Source organism: Pongo pygmaeus, chromosome 22 (assembly GCF_028885625.2).
Source record: "Pongo pygmaeus isolate AG05252 chromosome 22, NHGRI_mPonPyg2-v2.0_pri, whole genome shotgun sequence".
Taxonomy (NCBI): Eukaryota; Metazoa; Chordata; class Mammalia; order Primates; family Hominidae; genus Pongo; species Pongo pygmaeus.
Genome location: NC_072395.2, coordinates 26,607,631 through 26,624,543, shown reverse-complemented (window position 1 = coordinate 26,624,543; position 16,913 = coordinate 26,607,631). Strand labels below are relative to the sequence as shown.

At 36.9% G+C, this 16,913-nt stretch overlaps 1 protein-coding gene across 1 annotated transcript; it reads right to left on the bottom strand.

Annotated features, from left to right (window-relative positions):
• Positions 1-4,609: 4,609 nt before the first annotated feature.
• On the bottom strand, positions 4,610-16,829 carry RBM11 (RNA binding motif protein 11). Its single transcript, XM_054468474.1, has 5 exons — positions 16,690-16,829; positions 13,270-13,432; positions 11,833-11,905; positions 8,453-8,552; positions 4,610-6,101 (listed from the first exon to the last, which is right to left on the bottom strand). Exons 1-5 carry the CDS (start codon positions 16,783-16,785, stop codon positions 5,688-5,690), a joined length of 846 nt encoding a protein of 281 aa, XP_054324449.1. The 5' UTR covers positions 16,786-16,829; the 3' UTR covers positions 4,610-5,687.
• Between the last annotated feature and the right edge of the window lie 84 nt (positions 16,830-16,913).

The following is a 16,913-nucleotide window of genomic DNA, read 5'->3' as shown; positions in this document are numbered from 1 at the left end:
CTCAAAAGAAAATTTCACCTGGAACCAGATAATAGATTGCTTGCCTTTACTTGCTACAGCAGGTTCTGCATGTACATGAGGTAATTTTTGTGGGTTGGGAATGATTGATTGTGAATAAATACTTAGCTCACAGCTGGGGCATTTTGTGACTTTTTAGAACTCATTTTGTCCAGGCAAAATAGAATCTTCACCAAGTACCTCAGCAAATCTCAGGGCAAACTGGAGAAACTGTACTCACTGAACTTACCTGGGCTTGAGGTATGGAAGCAAATAGTATCCTTTGTTAAAAGAAAAAAAAAAAAAGCTTTTTGAGTTTTGTAAAGTAAAATAAGATTTCCATAGAGATTTATATATTAGTGCTCATTTTCCCCAAAATCAAGCCCAGGCTATTAGTTGACTTTTCTTAATGAGGAGTAAATTAATGAGAGACAGACTAATTTCTGAAGTAACTGGCTTTACTAGGATGAGTAGAAATAGAGGTAGAATGTGGAAACTGTAAAGGATCTGAACTTTGACCACACACAAGAGCAGTGGGAGATGATACTCCATTAGTTCTTTATGAATCTATATTCCAGGAGCCAACAGTACTACTGTAACCTTCCTTCCTAAGGAGAGGGAAGATGAGGAATCCAACAGCCAAACCATCCTACAAGAACAGCCATTTAAACATGTGCCCTGCGCCATATCAACCATGAGAAACATGGCCAGGCCTTAAGCAAGTAAATGGAGATGGACTGAAGCAACTGGTGTCACGTCTATCTTTTTATTCTGTTAGCATTCCTAGTAAATGGGCCCGTTTCCATTTATTTGAGTGACTGACATCAAGAGTGTTTCATTTTGTTGGAAGCATGCAAGTAGTCCAGGAAGGACTGACACAGCTCTTTGAAGGTCATTGAAGCAAGGTCACTATACTTGAGCAAATGGTCAATAGTGAAACATTGGCTAAAACTGAGAAAATAAGTAAATATTTAGGGAGAAAAATTAGCAATTGAAAATGTTGAATTTGCAGTGCTAATGAGATATCCAAAGTGGGTATGTTCAGAAGGCAATGGAGAAAAAGATTTGAAGATAGTGTTAGAAGTTTTTGCACCTGGACAATGCTAATGAAAATGTAATAATTCTTAACTCCTTTTCTCTCTTTAAACTCTAAACAGGTAACAAAAAATGTCATATCAGAATTTTATAATAATCATGTTACAAAAAATTGCTTATAAAAATTTTGTTTAATGCTGAGATTTCAAAGGTGATACCCTTATATAAACAGGTACACATTTGAAATAATAACTCAGGATTAGTCACTTCATCAAATTTCAAGGGATTGTTTGGCACACATATCTTTTCAACCAATTTTAATTTTTCTCTTGTTTTGCCACTGCTTGATGCATTGCAGAAACTCATTTAAAAAATAAATTAGTGAATATGAGAATATACAAAACATCTGATTTTGTTCCCAAATTCCAAGCTTCTTCTACTAGCGGCAGTAGATTGGATATATATGTAACTAAAAATAAATAGATTTCAAGACTGAGGAATTAAAATCAGAAGATTTAAATGATTTTAAATTATGTAGCACTGAGAACACTGGTAAGTTAAAATTTAATAGGATTGTAGTAGTTTAAAAGTTTAATGGAAGTTTTATATATTTTTTATCAATAAAAGACATCATGCTAAATAGGTGAATCTCCTAGCCATCTGGTTGGTTCGAAGTTGTTAAAGTTGATATCTAGATACTCCTGCCTATGCTGGAAGGAGTTACAATAATTTTTTTTCAGTTCTAACATTTTAGTTCATGTAATAATATTTCAATATAATTTTCTTAGACATATGTTATCCTTAACTGCTAAGAGACATTCCTTAATACATATTTCCTAAAATGCCAATCACAATGAAATAATTTAGAGCTAAGGTAAACTTCAGAAGAACTAAAGGAAAGGCTGAGTGGAAGTTAATATGTTGTTTAAAGATCTATTATTTTCTAATTACTCAGAAACATATTTTTCCCTTTGGCATGATTCCAAGTTGCAAAAATGTGAATTTTAAAAGAAAAAAATCTTGTATTTTCCAGTTTAAATTTTCAAAAACATGAATTATAGATAAAGCTACTGTATTAGTCTGTTCTTATGCTGCTATGAAGAAATGCCTGAGACTGGGTAATTTATAAAAGAAAGAGGTTTAATTGACTCACAGTTATGCCCTGCTGGGGAGGCCTCAGGAAATTTATGATCATGGTGGAAGGCAAAGAAGAAGCAGGCACCTTCTTCACAAGGCAGCAGGATGAAGTGAATATCAGCAGGGAAATGCCAGAAGCTTAAAAAACCATCAGATCTCCTGAGACTCACTCATTATCATGAGAACAGCATGGGGGAAACCATCCCCATGACCCAATTACCTCCACCTGGTCCTGCCCTTGATATGTGGGGATAATGGGGATTACAATTCAAGGTGAGATTTTGATGGGGACACAGACCCAGACCATATCATTCCGCCCTTGGACCTCCCAAACTTCACATCCTCACATTTCAGAACACAACCATGCCCTTCCAACAGTCCCCCAAAGTCTTAACTCATTCCAGCATTAACCCAAAGTCCAAGTCCAAAGTCTCATCTGAGACAAAGCAAGACCCTTCCACCTATGAGCCTGTAAAATCAAAAGCAACTTAGTTACTTCCTAGATACAACGAGGATACAGGCATTGGGTAAATACACCCATTCCAAATGAGAGAAATTGGCCAAAATAAAGAGGCTACAGGACCCATGCAGGTCTGAAATCCAATAGGGGCAGTCATTAAAACTTAAAGTTCCAAAATGATCTCCTTTGACTCCATGTCTCACATCCAAGTCATGCAAGAGGTGGGCTCCCATGGCCTTGGGCAGCTCTGCCCCTGTGGCTTTTCAGAATACAGCCCCCCTCCTGGCTGCTTTCACAGGCTGGTGTTGAGTGTCTGCAGCTTTTCAGGTGCATGGTGCAAGCTGTTGGTAGACCTACCATTCTGGGGTTTGAAGGACAGTAGCCCTCTTCTCATATCTCCACTAGACAATGTCCCAGTGAAGAATTTTGTGGGGCTCCAACCCCACATTTCCCTTCTGCACTGCCCTAGCAGAGGTTCTCCATGAGGGCTCTGCCCCTGCAGTAAACTTCTGCCTGGACATCCAGGTGTTTCCATACATCCTCTGGAATCTAGGAGGAGATCCCCACACCTCGATTCTTGACTTCTGTGCACCCACACACTCAACAACACATGGAAGCTGCCAGGGCTTGGGGCTTGCAGTCTCTGAAGCAATGGCCTGAGCTGTATGTTGGTCCCTTTTAACCACAGCTGGAATGCAGGGCACCAAGTCCTGAGACTGCACAAAGCAGCAAGGCCCTGGACCTGGCCCATGAAACCATTTTTTCCTCCTAGGCCTCTGGGCCTATGATGGGAGGGGCTGCCATGAAGACCTCTGACATCCCTTGGAGACATTTTCCCATTGTCATGGTGATTAACATTTGGCTCATTACTTATGCAAATTTCTGCAGTTGACTTGAATTTCTCTTCAGAAATGGGTTTTTCTTTTGTCTCATCCTCAGGCTGCAAATGTTCCAAACTTTTATGCTCTGCTTCCCTTTTAAACAATTCCAAACCATATCTTTGTGAATGCATAAAACTGAATGCTTTTAAGAGCACCCAAGTCACATCTTAGAATGCTTTACTGCTTAGAAATTTCTTCCACCAGATACTCTAAATCATCTGTCTCAAGTTCAAAATTCCACAGATCTCTATCTATAGAGGGCATGGACAAAACGTCACCAGTCTCTTTGCTACAGCACAAGAAGAGTGACCTTTACTCCAGTTTCCAACTACTTCCTCATCTCCACCTGAAACCACCTCAGCCTGCACTTCATTGTCCATATCACTATCAGCATTGTGATCAAAGCTATGCCACAAGTCTCTATGAAGTTCCAAACCTTCCCACATCTTCCTGTCTTCTAAGCCCTCCAAGTCTCTAAGGAGTTCCAAACTTTCCCACATTTTCCTGTCTTCTGAGCCTTTCAAACTGTTTCAACCTCTGCCTGTTACCCAGTTCCAAAGTCTCTTCCCCATTTTCTGGTATCCTTATAGCAGTGTCCCACTCCTGGTACCAAATAACTGTATTTGGTATGAATAAATACCTGATAATGGGTAATTAATAAAGGAAATAGGTTTAATTGACTCACAATTCTGCACTGCTGAGGAGGCCTTCAGGAAACCTATAATCATGGTAGAAGGCAAAGGAGAAGCAGGCGCCTTCTTCACAAGGCAGCAGGATGAAGTGAGTGATAGCAGGGGAAATGCCAGATGCTTACGAAACCATGAGATCTCATGAGACTCACTCGTTATCGCAAGAACAGCATGGGGGAAACTGCCTCCATGATCCAATTACCTCTACCTGGTCCTGCCCTTGACATGTGGGAATAATGGGGGTTACAAGTCAAGGTCAGACTTGGGTGTGGACACAGAGCCAAACCATATCAGCTACATAAAGCAAAATTTAGTTTTTCATTTTGATTAGGTAGAAATAGACTAATATTTATGTTTCAAACTTCACTATATTATATATTTATAACCAAGATTAAAATTCAGTTACTCTCTTCATTAAAAACATATCTTTATTTTTTTAAATAATAAATATCTATAAAATGCTAGGCAACATGCAAAAGAAACATCCAAGCATGGCTTTTACTATTGAATTGAGTGGTTAATTCCCAATTGAGTTGCATGACTCTTTCAATTAGCTTTAGTAAATATATATATTCATCACTCTAGTTTGTAATGAGCTATAAACAAAAATGCCCAAATAATGAATTTTACTTTTCTTCTAAAATAAATTAGCCAAAAATAGGAAACTTGATTTAGACAATAAGTATTACATATCATACATTAATATTATTCTATTTACTTGCTCATTTTCACTATTTAAATGTTAATATATCATCTCAAACCTTGCTAGCGAAAGAGGTGAATAATACACACTGACATAGCCAACTGATTTTAATGACATACAATTAATATGTGAGAAGAGGCAGGTATCCCTATAAATACACAATTGTATAAAAAGGGAATGATCCAAAAGTTGGTTTCATGATCATTATCTTTCCTTTGGTATCATTATCATATGTCCTCACTTTATAAAATAAACCTGAAGAAGAATATGGCTCAGAAACAACATATTTAGGTACTACAAGAAAGGGGTACTAATGCCTGTTTATTACATCCTCATTAGGAATAATATGCAATCCTTAAATATCTGCACTACTTTCTTTCAGGAAATCCACCACTCCACATTTAATCCCAGCCTATTTGTAGTTGAGTGTTGGTTACAGCGGATAATCAAAGGGAACATGATGCTTTATCAATGTGTTCAATAAGTGACTTTTGATTAATAGTTTGGTGAAATTTCATCATTGGTACTAATAAAATGACAATAGTCTATTTATTGCCAATGGGTCAAAAATATCATGACAAATACAAAAAGTGGTACATTATATTATTTTTAGAAAGCTTTTGTCGTTCAAGGCAAAAACTGAACAGCAAACCAGAGATAAGTCTTATTACTATATATTTCAAAAGACAAGATAGCCATGACATTGGTTATTTGATGGAATAACATCTTATTTTTTTCATAAGAGAACTAAGATCAGTGTAGGTAAGTTTCATTTGTAGGTAATACTAGTATCTTTTCTTCTTCTTAGACTTTCGGAACTTTTGGCTACATTCGTTGCCTCTGTTGTTGTCTGTGCTACTATCACTATCACTTGTTTGCTTTTGTCTCTTTCGTTTATTCATCTGATAAAGGTCAGAGTCACTTGGTTGTTGGTGAGTCCATTTATATGAGCTGGGTCCAGCCTCAAGATCTGGAACATGATTCAGTGAGGAAGACACAGATGCACTATTAGGAAGTGGAGCTGTCATCTGATAAAGGTCAGAGTCACTTGGTTGTTGGTGAGTCCATTTATATGAGCTGGGTCCAGACTCAAGATCTGGAACATGATTCAGTGAGGAAGACACAGATGCACTATTAGGAAGTGGAGCTGTCATTTCATAGTAAGGAAGCTGCAGCACTGGATTATACACATGCCACTGCTGTGAAAACAAAAGACATTCATCTACCAAAACAAATCCAAAAGGTTAAGGAAAAAAGTTAACAGTTTACATGTATTATACAATAGCCATGAGTAAACAAAACTGTGTTTTGGTATAAGAAAGACAGTGACCTCTCATAGCAGAAAGGTAGGTGTTTCATTAAAGGGTCAATATAAAGAGCTGAGGCTGTGTATAGCTCACTACAATATAGATTAGTGCTATCCAACGGAAATAGTTTTTGTTTGTTTGTTTGTTTTTTTGAGACAGGGTCTCACTTTGTTGCCCATGCTGGAGTGCAGTGGTGCAATCTTGGCTCACTGCAACCTCCGCCTCCTGGGTTCAAGCAATTCTCCTGTCTCAGCCTTCCAAGAAGCTGGGACTACAGGCACACGCCACAACACCCAGCTAATATTTGTATTTTTAGTAGAGACAGCGTTTCACCATATTGGTCAGGCTGGTCTCGATCTCCTGACCTCAGGTGACCCACCCGCCTCAGTCTCCTAAAGTGCTGGGATTACAGGTGTGAGCCACCGCACCCAGCCCACATGTAGTTTTAAATCTAGTAACTGCAATACAAAAGTAGAAAGAAACGGGTGAAATTAAACAATGTATTTTATTTATCCCAATATATCCATTTAAAATGTTATAACTTTAATATGTAAATGATATAAAATTAATGAGATATTTTACTTTTTCTTCACATGAAGTCTTCAAAATATGAGGTATATTTTATACTTATGGCATATCTCAATCTAAATGCTAAATTTTTATTGAAAATACCTGATCTGAATTTAGATTACATCAAATTTAGAGTTGAAAAATATATACTCACATGGCCAAGTTGTTTCAAATATACTTAAAAGTTTTCTGAAAACCGAACCACGTATCGGTTTTAAATTTTAATTTTAATTAATTAAAATTAAATAAAATTTTAAAACTCAGCTTCCTAGGTGCATATGTGGCAAATTGCCCCCATATTTTATAGCATAGTTCTTTACTGTTTAGATAGAGAGATGCTTCCTTTAAAAACAAACAAGCTCTTAACTCAAATTTCTAACTATTCAAAGCAAATTAAAGATTAATAGAGATACCATGAACTTGTGTCTCTCTCCTACCCCATCTCTACCAAAAGATAAAAAAATGCTTGGATGAAGACATTTATAGTTTCAGATGAGAACTGATTGTTTACTCATGTTTTACCATAGTTAAGAAAAGGGTTTTTTTTTAGCAGAAGTTAAAAAGTATCAATTTACAGGAAAATTTCTGTTTAAAAATTGAAAATGGATATTTAACAAATCTAAAGCTCACGTATACATTGGGTATTTGCAAAAATAATAGTCTGTGAGTCAGAAGACCTGGGTTAGTCCTACACCTGTCACTAACAAGCTGAAAATCTTAGGACATTGATTAACAACCCTGGACTTCAACTTCTTATTTATTAAGAATTGAAAAAAAATGAGTTCCCCTTTAACAATGAAGTCCATAATTAAGATTTCTGGGTCAAAACCAATTTTTGGTAGTCTCTGGAAATAATTTAGTTTACTCGACCAATTAAGAACCTTCATTGCTCCTGTGATATCCTTCCCCTGTGATGTGTGCATGAAGGACTAAGTATATACTCAGGAAGGATAGTTTTGTCTTTAATTAAAAAGAGAAATTTACTTTAAAAATCCATGTCCAAAAGCAATCTATTTGGGATTGATGACATTATATAAAAATACTTCACTAAGTGAAATTATTCAAATTATGCAATTCTGCAAACATCTTTTTTTTTTTCTTTTGAGACAGAGTCTTGCTCTATTGGCCAGGCTGGAGCACAATCTTGGCTCACTGCGACCTCCACCTTCTAGGTTCAAGCAATCATGTCCCAGCCTCCCGAGTAGCTGAGGTTACAGGTGTGCACCACCATGCCCGGTTAATTTTTTCTACTTTTATGATGGAGAGGGTTTCACTGTGTTGGCCAGGCTGGTCTCGACCTCTTGACCTCAATTGATCCTGCCCTGGCCTCCCAAAGTGCTGGGATTATAGGTGTGAACCACCACATCTGGCCACTGCAAACGTCTTTTAAAATAGTCATTTATATTAGAACTCTCTACTCAAATTTCACTTGGACTGCAGTGTGTCGTCACTGCCATCCATCCCTTTTCTGTTGACCCCCTGGCCATTTGCTAAGGCATTAGAAGTGAAATTTAGGATGATGGTGTTAGGCCAGGACACCACTGGAGGACAGTGCTGGGACATCTTGTGCCTTCATCCCAGTTTAGATTTGGGCACCATATGTTACAAATAGCTTTTACGTTCTTCATAGTTTTATCATATTATATACTGAATAAAATGCATATTAAACTTACCATCTTCTGAAAGAGAAAATATTCTTGAGGTAAAGAAGTATTATTAATTGGAAAATACTGCATGGGAAAGGAAGATCTGCCCACCACCATTTCTTCATTCCTTTGAGGAGATGAAAAGAAGAAGTAATAAAATCTTAAAATTCCTATTACAAACATCATTTTCTCTTAAGAAAAACCACTAGTTTTCCTCAGGGGATGCAAAGTTGTCTGCATAAAGGAATCACATGTAAATTCGGAAGTGTGATGGGCTGACATGTCTCCCCAAAATTCAGCTGTTAAAGTCCTAAATCCCAGTATCTCAGAATGTTACCTTATTTGGAAAAAGGGTCACTGCAGATATCATTAGTTAAGATGAGGTCATATTGGAACAGGATGGGTCCCTAATCCAATATGAGTGGTATCCTGATTAAAAAAGGGAAATTTGAAGACAGACTGTTTTAGTCCATTTTCTGTTGTTATAACACAATACCTGTTTGTTATAACAAACTGGTATTATATAACAATAATATAACAAACTGGTATTATATTATATAACAAAGAAAAGAGATTTATTTCAGCTCATGGTTCTTCAGGCTGGAGAGTCCAAGATCAGGTGGCTTCTGGTGAAGGTGGTTATGGTTAGCTTCTGGTGAGCTATACTGTGTTATAACATGGCAGAAGTCATCACAGGCAGGAGGAGCTCACGAGAGATGGCCAAACTGGCTTTTACAACAGATCTACTTGTGATAACAAACCCACTTCCTCAATAACCAATTAATCCAATAATCCATTAATGAATTAAAATATACATGAGGGCATAGCCTTCATGACCCAATCACCTCCCAAAGGTCCCACATCTCAACACTGCTGCATTGGGGACCAAAATTTCAACATATGAACTTTTGAGGGACACATTCAAACTACAGTACGGTTACCCACAGGAAGAATACCATGTGAAGATAAAGGTGGAGATCTTGGTAATGCTTCTACAGGCTGAAAAATACCAAAGATTGACATCAAACCACCAGAAGCTAGGGGAGAGGCATGAAACAGATTATTTCTGATAGCTCTCATAAAGAAACAATGCTGCTGACACCTTTTTCTTGGATGTCTAGCCTTCACAACTATGAGACAATGAATAGCTATTGCTTAAGTACTCTGTTTGTGATACTTTGTTACAGCAGCCCTAGCGAACTAATACAGGGAATATTCATTAAAAGCAGAAGGTACAAGAAACAACAAGAAGCATAAAAATCCATTTTCAAGGAAGAGCAAAGACTAAACTGTTAAATAAGCACCATTTTTCTCTGCAAATCACTTTGGGGACATGATAACCCATTTTATATACTTTCTTTATAATATCAGAAATACTAGAAGAATAAAGTATTATCAATGAAATGTCATATCCAAAACATACACATAACTCAGGCTGTCTACTCTAGAATTTGTGATGACTTAGGGTCAGTGTATCAAACATAACTAGAAAATACCAGAGTTTGACTGCTATATTCTAGTGCCCATCTAGTCTTTTCTCTTCCGTCTAAATCTTACCAATAGCTTGTTCCTTCCTAACTCCTGAGGAAGAAGAGATATCTTTTCCCACTTGGTACTAGTAGAAAAAAGGAGTTCTTACATTATACACATGGCTGAACACATGAGTCTAGATAGTGCTTCCCCCCCTTTATGCTAACATTTGCGGAACATTGTATGCTCAGTATTGTAAGCACCTTGTGTTAATTATAAAATTCAATTCTCACAGTAACCTTTCAAAGTTTTATCCTCATTTTAGAGATGGGGAACAGAGTGGTAAAATAACATATTCAGTTCTTGTCTGAATTTGCATCTTGCCTCTGCTACTTTATTAATAGTGTTAACTGACTGTTAATAAACTGTTAATTGACGTTAATAAAGTGGCAGAGCTAACATGCAAATTCAGGCAATCTAATTTCACCACCTCCTTTCCTAACTTCTGATTTCACTGATGTAGAAATGTTGGGGTGAATGAAGATGAGGAGCACACTGCTTTATCTGGGGTGCAATAATGCTCTGAAAGATAAATCTGGCTATTTGACAGTCCCAAGGGGCCACTCTCCTATGTTCAGAGGGTTGATATAACTAAAAGGGATAGGAGGGTCAGCTATTGTTAGTTTACTTGAGAATACTCAGTTCTGCTAAAGAAGACAAGAAAAAAAGCAGTATGGATGACACTCATACTGTTACTATGATAAACATTAGAAATGTAGCTAGTAGAGCTATACTTCTCTCTCTCTATATAAATATCTATATAGAGATACATAGATCTATATCTCTACTCTGAATAGAGTATATCTATTCCTCTCCTCTATATATAGATATAGATATCTATCTATATCATACATCTGTATGATATATCAGAACATAATATACCCTGACCTATTCTTTCAGCCTGTGTAAGTTAACCGGACAGTACCAGAGAGCATGATGAAGCCAAACATTAAAAAAACAAGAAATGCAAAGAGAAGCACTTTCCCTTTGCAAGAACACATTGTTTTTGTTATTCATATTTGTTTTCGGTATAGCAAGAGAAATTTAAAAACCAACAAGTGATACATCAAAAAGCCTGAACCACTTAGAGAGGCTGCAGAAGTACTGCAGTCAGCAGGGGAGGCTGATACAGCAGAGAGAAACAGGGCATGTGTTTATTAGTGTAACCAGAATTCAGCCAGTTCGTCCTTCTGCCTACTTGCACCTTTTCCTAAGTGTGCTAAGCTATCCAATATCTTTCTTCTTGCTTTTCACTGTTTTTAAAATGGATGTAACAAAAGGTGTAATTTGAACATTTTCATTTGGCATGGGAGCCTTTTAGCTTCATGACCTCTGGGATAGCTTGCCAGATAGTGTACGTGGAGGCTACCATTGCATCAATAAATCAGGCTATACAAAATTCTAGAAGAGTTTGAAAATTAACACAGAGAAGTTATTTCAAAAAGTAAAATAATTAATTGAATGGCTTAATGTCAGAAGGCTTAGTTTCAAAGCTAGCACTTTATCATCCTGTGACCTTAAGAACTGGTTAACTTTTGCAACTCCATTTACTCAAATATAAAATATAAATAACAGTATCTCTGTGATCCATGATGAAATCTTGTATGCTTAAATGATTTAACAGCTATGAAAAGCATGTAGAAAACTATAAAAAACTACAAATATAAGTCTCTACCCCCTACTACTGAAAATATTAAGACTGAATTTTAAATGAGAATATTTTCTATCACTTTTCATGGGCTCGGAAAAAAGATATTCCTTAATTTTATCCTAGGCCTAAAAAGTAAGGTTTTACAATAGCCCAAAATATATAAAAACTCCTCTTAGCATAAGAATATATCTGCTTTACCTTTGATGAGAAATATTTTTAAAATTACCTGTAGTTATGTGAATTTATCTTAAGATAGCTCTCAAAACTTTGGTTAGCTGGTTCAGAAGAGCGAGAACTCCCTTTAAAAGAAACAGAGTAACAGGTTACTTCACAGTGCATTTTTTTTGGAGTTCTAATATTAAACCATAAAATGACTCAAAATATTTTAGGACATAGTAGTGATTTTAAAATTCTATACTCAGAGAAGATATATGCATATCTGACCTCTCAAATCATATTTACAGATTGTTTACAGTACTATATATCAATGAATTAAAATCAAGCTTTGTCTAAATCAATGACTGTAAATAAGAATGACATTGACGTTGGACTTTGTAAGATACATGATGGTTTGTTCCAGACACCTGTAAACTAAAAATGGCAAATAAACAAGTGTTATTTGTTTCCAGTGTACAAGGCAGGAGTTTAACCCTCATGGACAAAAGCCAATTCAATCTTATACATGATGTGCCAGAACATAATATACCCTGGCCTATTCTACAGACATTAAAAGTGATGGCAAAACTGCAATTACTTTTGCACTAACCTAATACCAGGCTGTGTAAGTTAACCAGAAAGTACCAGAGAGCATGATGCAACCATGTATTACAAAAGAAACGAAGAAAAAAAGAAATGCAAAGAGACGCATTTTTGCTTTGCAACAAAGCATTGTTTTTGTTATTAGTATTTGTTTGCTTTTAGTATAGCAAGAGGAATTTAAAAACTGACAAGTGATAGATCAATAAGCCTGACCACTTAGAGGAGGCTGCGTACATATTGCAAGAATTACCAGATGGCCTCTAGTAGTCTCCTGAAACATGAAAGAGCTACAGTAATGGTGTAACATTCTCTTGGCAGCTAATCATGAATGATCTGTTCCTGATATGTGTGCAGAAGTTGTTGAGGCCATTCTTGTCAGGAAGTTTTTTCCACCACTACTAAGGGTAACTCTACGTTGCCTTTCACCACTTTGCTCTTACAGGGGCTTAAAATCCTGCGCAACATGTATAGAAAGGTTGCCCCAGGAGGACTAATGCCCTCTGTCTATCTTCCAAATAGTACAGATTCAGTACCATACATTAGCAGTAACAAGATTAGTAAATACCCTTGCTATATAAATGTTACAGTTGTGTGACCCCAGTTCATTTAGATTTGCTCAATTTATAAGGGCCAATAGCAACCATCATAGCTACTTGCTGGCTGATACTAAAACGATTATCTTACATTTTATTTTTAGAAAAGATGCTACAGGTTTGTCAAGACTAATTAACTATATAACATTATGAATTAGACATGTGTTCTGAGAATATTTAACAATGACCAGAAGGTAGAAGGTACTTTTTTTTGTTTTGGTCTTATACTACATAGGAAACAAATTGCTTACAACTCTGAGAATAGTACCAATCACAAAACACTTTGAAGATTAATCAGTGACAGGACCTACCAAATCGATACTGCACGTTAATTGGTCTTCCATATAAACGAATTCCATTCAGCAAAGCTATGGCATAAGACACTGATTCTGGGTGTTTAAAGCAGACAAATCCAAAAGACTTTGGCTTTCCTTCTCTGTCTTTGCATATAGTCACTTTGGTTAGTGGCCCCGCCTATAAGAAACTTAAAAATTATTTTCTCATAAATCCAAAGATTTTTTTATACTCAAATAAGTAAATTCAACTTTAGACTAAAGAAACGTGTTAGCAATATCTTTATGTAGCTCTGCTAATAATGTATCTTTCTAATAATAAATATTACACTTCCTCACACTTTCTTTGTATTTTCTGGCTCATTGGGGAAACATACATGGTGTTAAGAACAGGAAATTCTAGGTATTAGTTTCAAACTGTAAAAGAAATGGTAGACTATCCTTCTGTTAGGCTTAACAAACCAATTTAGAAAACACATAATCTAAGATTAAAATACTACTTTGTCTCCACACATATTCGCAGTGTTGAATTCAAAAAATAACTGAAATGAGAAATTCAATGCTGGTTGAGTTATCCTCAAAAAAGCTGGCAATGTTATATCATAGTTTAAATTTTCTGTCATGAAGATTAAATATCTTTTCAAGAATAAATACATTTAGCATGCATTTTGATTTAGAAACTCCATCTGGTAAATGTCCAAAGGAAAAATGTTTAAACATGTTCAAGACTTTTAAGTATATTGCATTGTTTATAAGTGTGAGAAATTAGAGAGGCTCTAAATCTAACAACTGGAGATATTATTCCATGGTGTGTTATTAAAATGGAATAAAATATAAATTATAAATATTCAGATTATATTGATAGAAAAACCTATAATATGCAATGAAGATTTAAAAACACAGAGCCAAATATCATAGAAAATTGTTAATTACAACTAACAAAAAATTACATCACAGCCATGATAATGATTGGAGGAGGCACTTACAAACACAAACAACTGATTTAATGCTGAATGGTTGACTTTAATAACTGATTATTTTTCCCTGTAGAGTTGCATAAATAAAAAAATTGCTTTTATGCTAAAGAAAAATATTAATGATCATCTTTAAAATAATTCTGTGTGTTAAGATTTAGTCTTTTCCTTTCATTCTCTGTGCTCTCCCAGGGACTAGCTTCCCTTCCCTTCTGGCTTCAAGGACCACCTCATCAACAAATTTACTTTTCCCACCGTGTCTCTTTCATGGAGACACCTCCTGGAGACGTCTATGTTTTTGTACTTCAATCTCAACATATTTGAAACTGAATTCATTATATTTTCTCTAAATCTCAACTCTAGTATTAAAAGTGTAATGATAATAAATCTGATTTTCTCATTTCCAAGTATAATCAGAAATTTGAAAGAAAATAGTAAAAGGATAAATGTACTGTAATATAAAAACCAATAAAACTGGTGATTTTTATACAGATATTAAATAGATGTATCACTATGGGACAGAACATGCTTATGTGATTTGAATTTTGACACAAATTTAGCTAATCCAAAGCATTTGTAAAGATAAAATTCAACGTGAAGACTTACTTTTAGCAACAATCACATTATCTTACAGTATTTTTTAAATCACAGTGAAATACATAGTGTGATAGTTGTCAAGTTTTGAGGGGTGTTGAAGTCTAAAGTGGAAAAGAAACTCCACTTTGGTAATTCCTTTCAATATCTACACAAAAATAAGAACTTATGCTTCTTACCTGATTAAATAAAATTTATATTTTGCTTAGGTGGAAGAAGGAAATGATAAAAAATGAGAATATATAGTCTTGTGGATCCACACAACTGATATTGATCGAGTCCTGATTGACTAAAAATAATAGTTACTGGATAATGCAATCCCACCCCAGTCTTCCACTCTCCTTTTTTTGGAGGCTCAAAGTGAAAGAAGTCTTCTGGAGGAAAACAACTCTAAGTTTACTTTATATTTCTTTCGGTTTTTGGTGTTTTTTTTTAACTTAATATAGTAAGTTTTAAATGATACGGAATGAAAAAACAGACATGGATTAGTTCATAAAAAAGGAGGCAAGTTTAAAAAGATGAATTAAAAGGATGAAACTAAAAGTCTTAATATCAATAATATTTTTCAAATAATAAAAAAGTTTGACGTCCAGGAAAGGAAACTGTATTCCTGGAAAGAACCCTCTCTACCAAATTTTATCTGTAATTAAAAGAGGGTTGCTTTAGTTAAGTTTAGAGACAAAAGTCCTTTCACAACCAAATAAAGGACCCCTTTGACCCATTCAGTCCTGAAAGTTTAGTTCTGCAATTGCCTCCCTCGGAACTTTCCCTTATTCTGATAGGAGGAAGTAACTATTGATTTCTCTGGATGTTAGTATTATTACTAATAATAACAGCAGTACCATTAGCAGTAGTAGCGGTAGCAGTGAGCGCTAGACTCAGCTGTAGCCATTTTACCATTAGGCCACATATTCCGACAGCTACATTATACTGCAGATACGACTACTCTCTTTTGACATATAAGGAAACTGAGGCACTGAGGAATTCATTGACAGGCTCAGAGTCACACTGCTGACCTCAGAGCTCGCACTCGGAACCACTTTTCTATCTATGTCCCCTTCCGTTTTTATAGATTATCCTAAACATTGTAATTTTAAGTTCTCCCTGTTAGGAAGATGAAAGGATGTCTCTTCAATTTGTATTCCCAGCACCCTCAGTATTTGCCCCGTAATTCCGGATCATTACACGGTTAGGGGAATGGCTGAATGAGGGTATCTTTTTGGGAAGTGAGACCTAGCTGTATAGGACAATATGATAAGTGAGCTTGTATACAGGACACAGCAGGCTTAATCCTAGAGGTACCAGGTCTCAAAGTTTCCAAAGGTCCTTTTGGTATGAATTAAAGGGGCTTGGCCAGGGAATCACCTGGTCCCAGTCACGGTAAGTTGGCTGCCAAATCATCTCAAATCTCACTTTTCATGCTGGAATAAAAATACTCTCCGCATAAAAGGGCTTGAAGGAAGGAGCAAGGTGTAAAAGGAAACATTATAAAAGCGACCCCTCTCCTTTTGGGGGATGTCAGGCGTGCTTACTACTTGACGGAGAACAGTGACCAGGCTGTTTTCGGTTCTGCCCGAGCACACCCGAGGCCCAGGCAGCCTCTGGGAAGCCCTTAATCAGAAACGGGGGTTGAGGGAACCCCGTCCCTGCCCACCGCCAGGACTCTGCAGCACGGATGGGGATGGGGAACGCTCCCTCATTTCACTCCCCAGCCGCTCACCTGGAGACAGGTGCGCCAAGGGGAAAGGAAATTAAAACCCCTGCTCAGGATGGGGCGGAAGGGGGCCGGGCTCCGGGTGGTCCAGGTGCGCGCTATGTTTCCGGCCCGACGTGCTCCGCCCCTCCGCCGCCCCTTCCCAGAGGACGGTACCTGAAGGAACAGCTCGTACAGAATCTCTTCCCGAACTCGGGCCTCTAAATTCCCCACAAATACGGTCCTGTCGGCCTCCTCCTGGGCAGGGAACATCCTCCGGTCTCGGCAGTAGAATGAAGTAGGAGCTGAGACCCCGCCCCTTCTCCGGCTTTACGGCGCTGCCTGGGTGACGGGGCGGGGCCGGCGCCGGGAGCGCGCGCTGGGGGCGAGGCATGGCTTCA

What these genes read in the sequence shown, in the direction of transcription:
- RBM11 (XM_054468474.1), bottom strand. Translation starts at nt 16,785, where the DNA reads ATGTTCCCTGCCCAGGAGGAGGCCGACAGGACCGTATTTGTGGGGAAT. An exon ending in TAACGTGCAGTATCGATTTG is followed by an intron (nt 11,906 to 13,269) that starts GTAGGTCCTGTC and finishes TTTCTTTTAAAG; the next exon opens with GGAGTTCTCGCTCTTCTGAA. An exon ending in ATTTTCTCTTTCAGAAGATG is followed by an intron (nt 6,102 to 8,452) that starts GTAAGTTTAATA and finishes TTGTTTTCACAG; the next exon opens with CAGTGGCATGTGTATAATCC.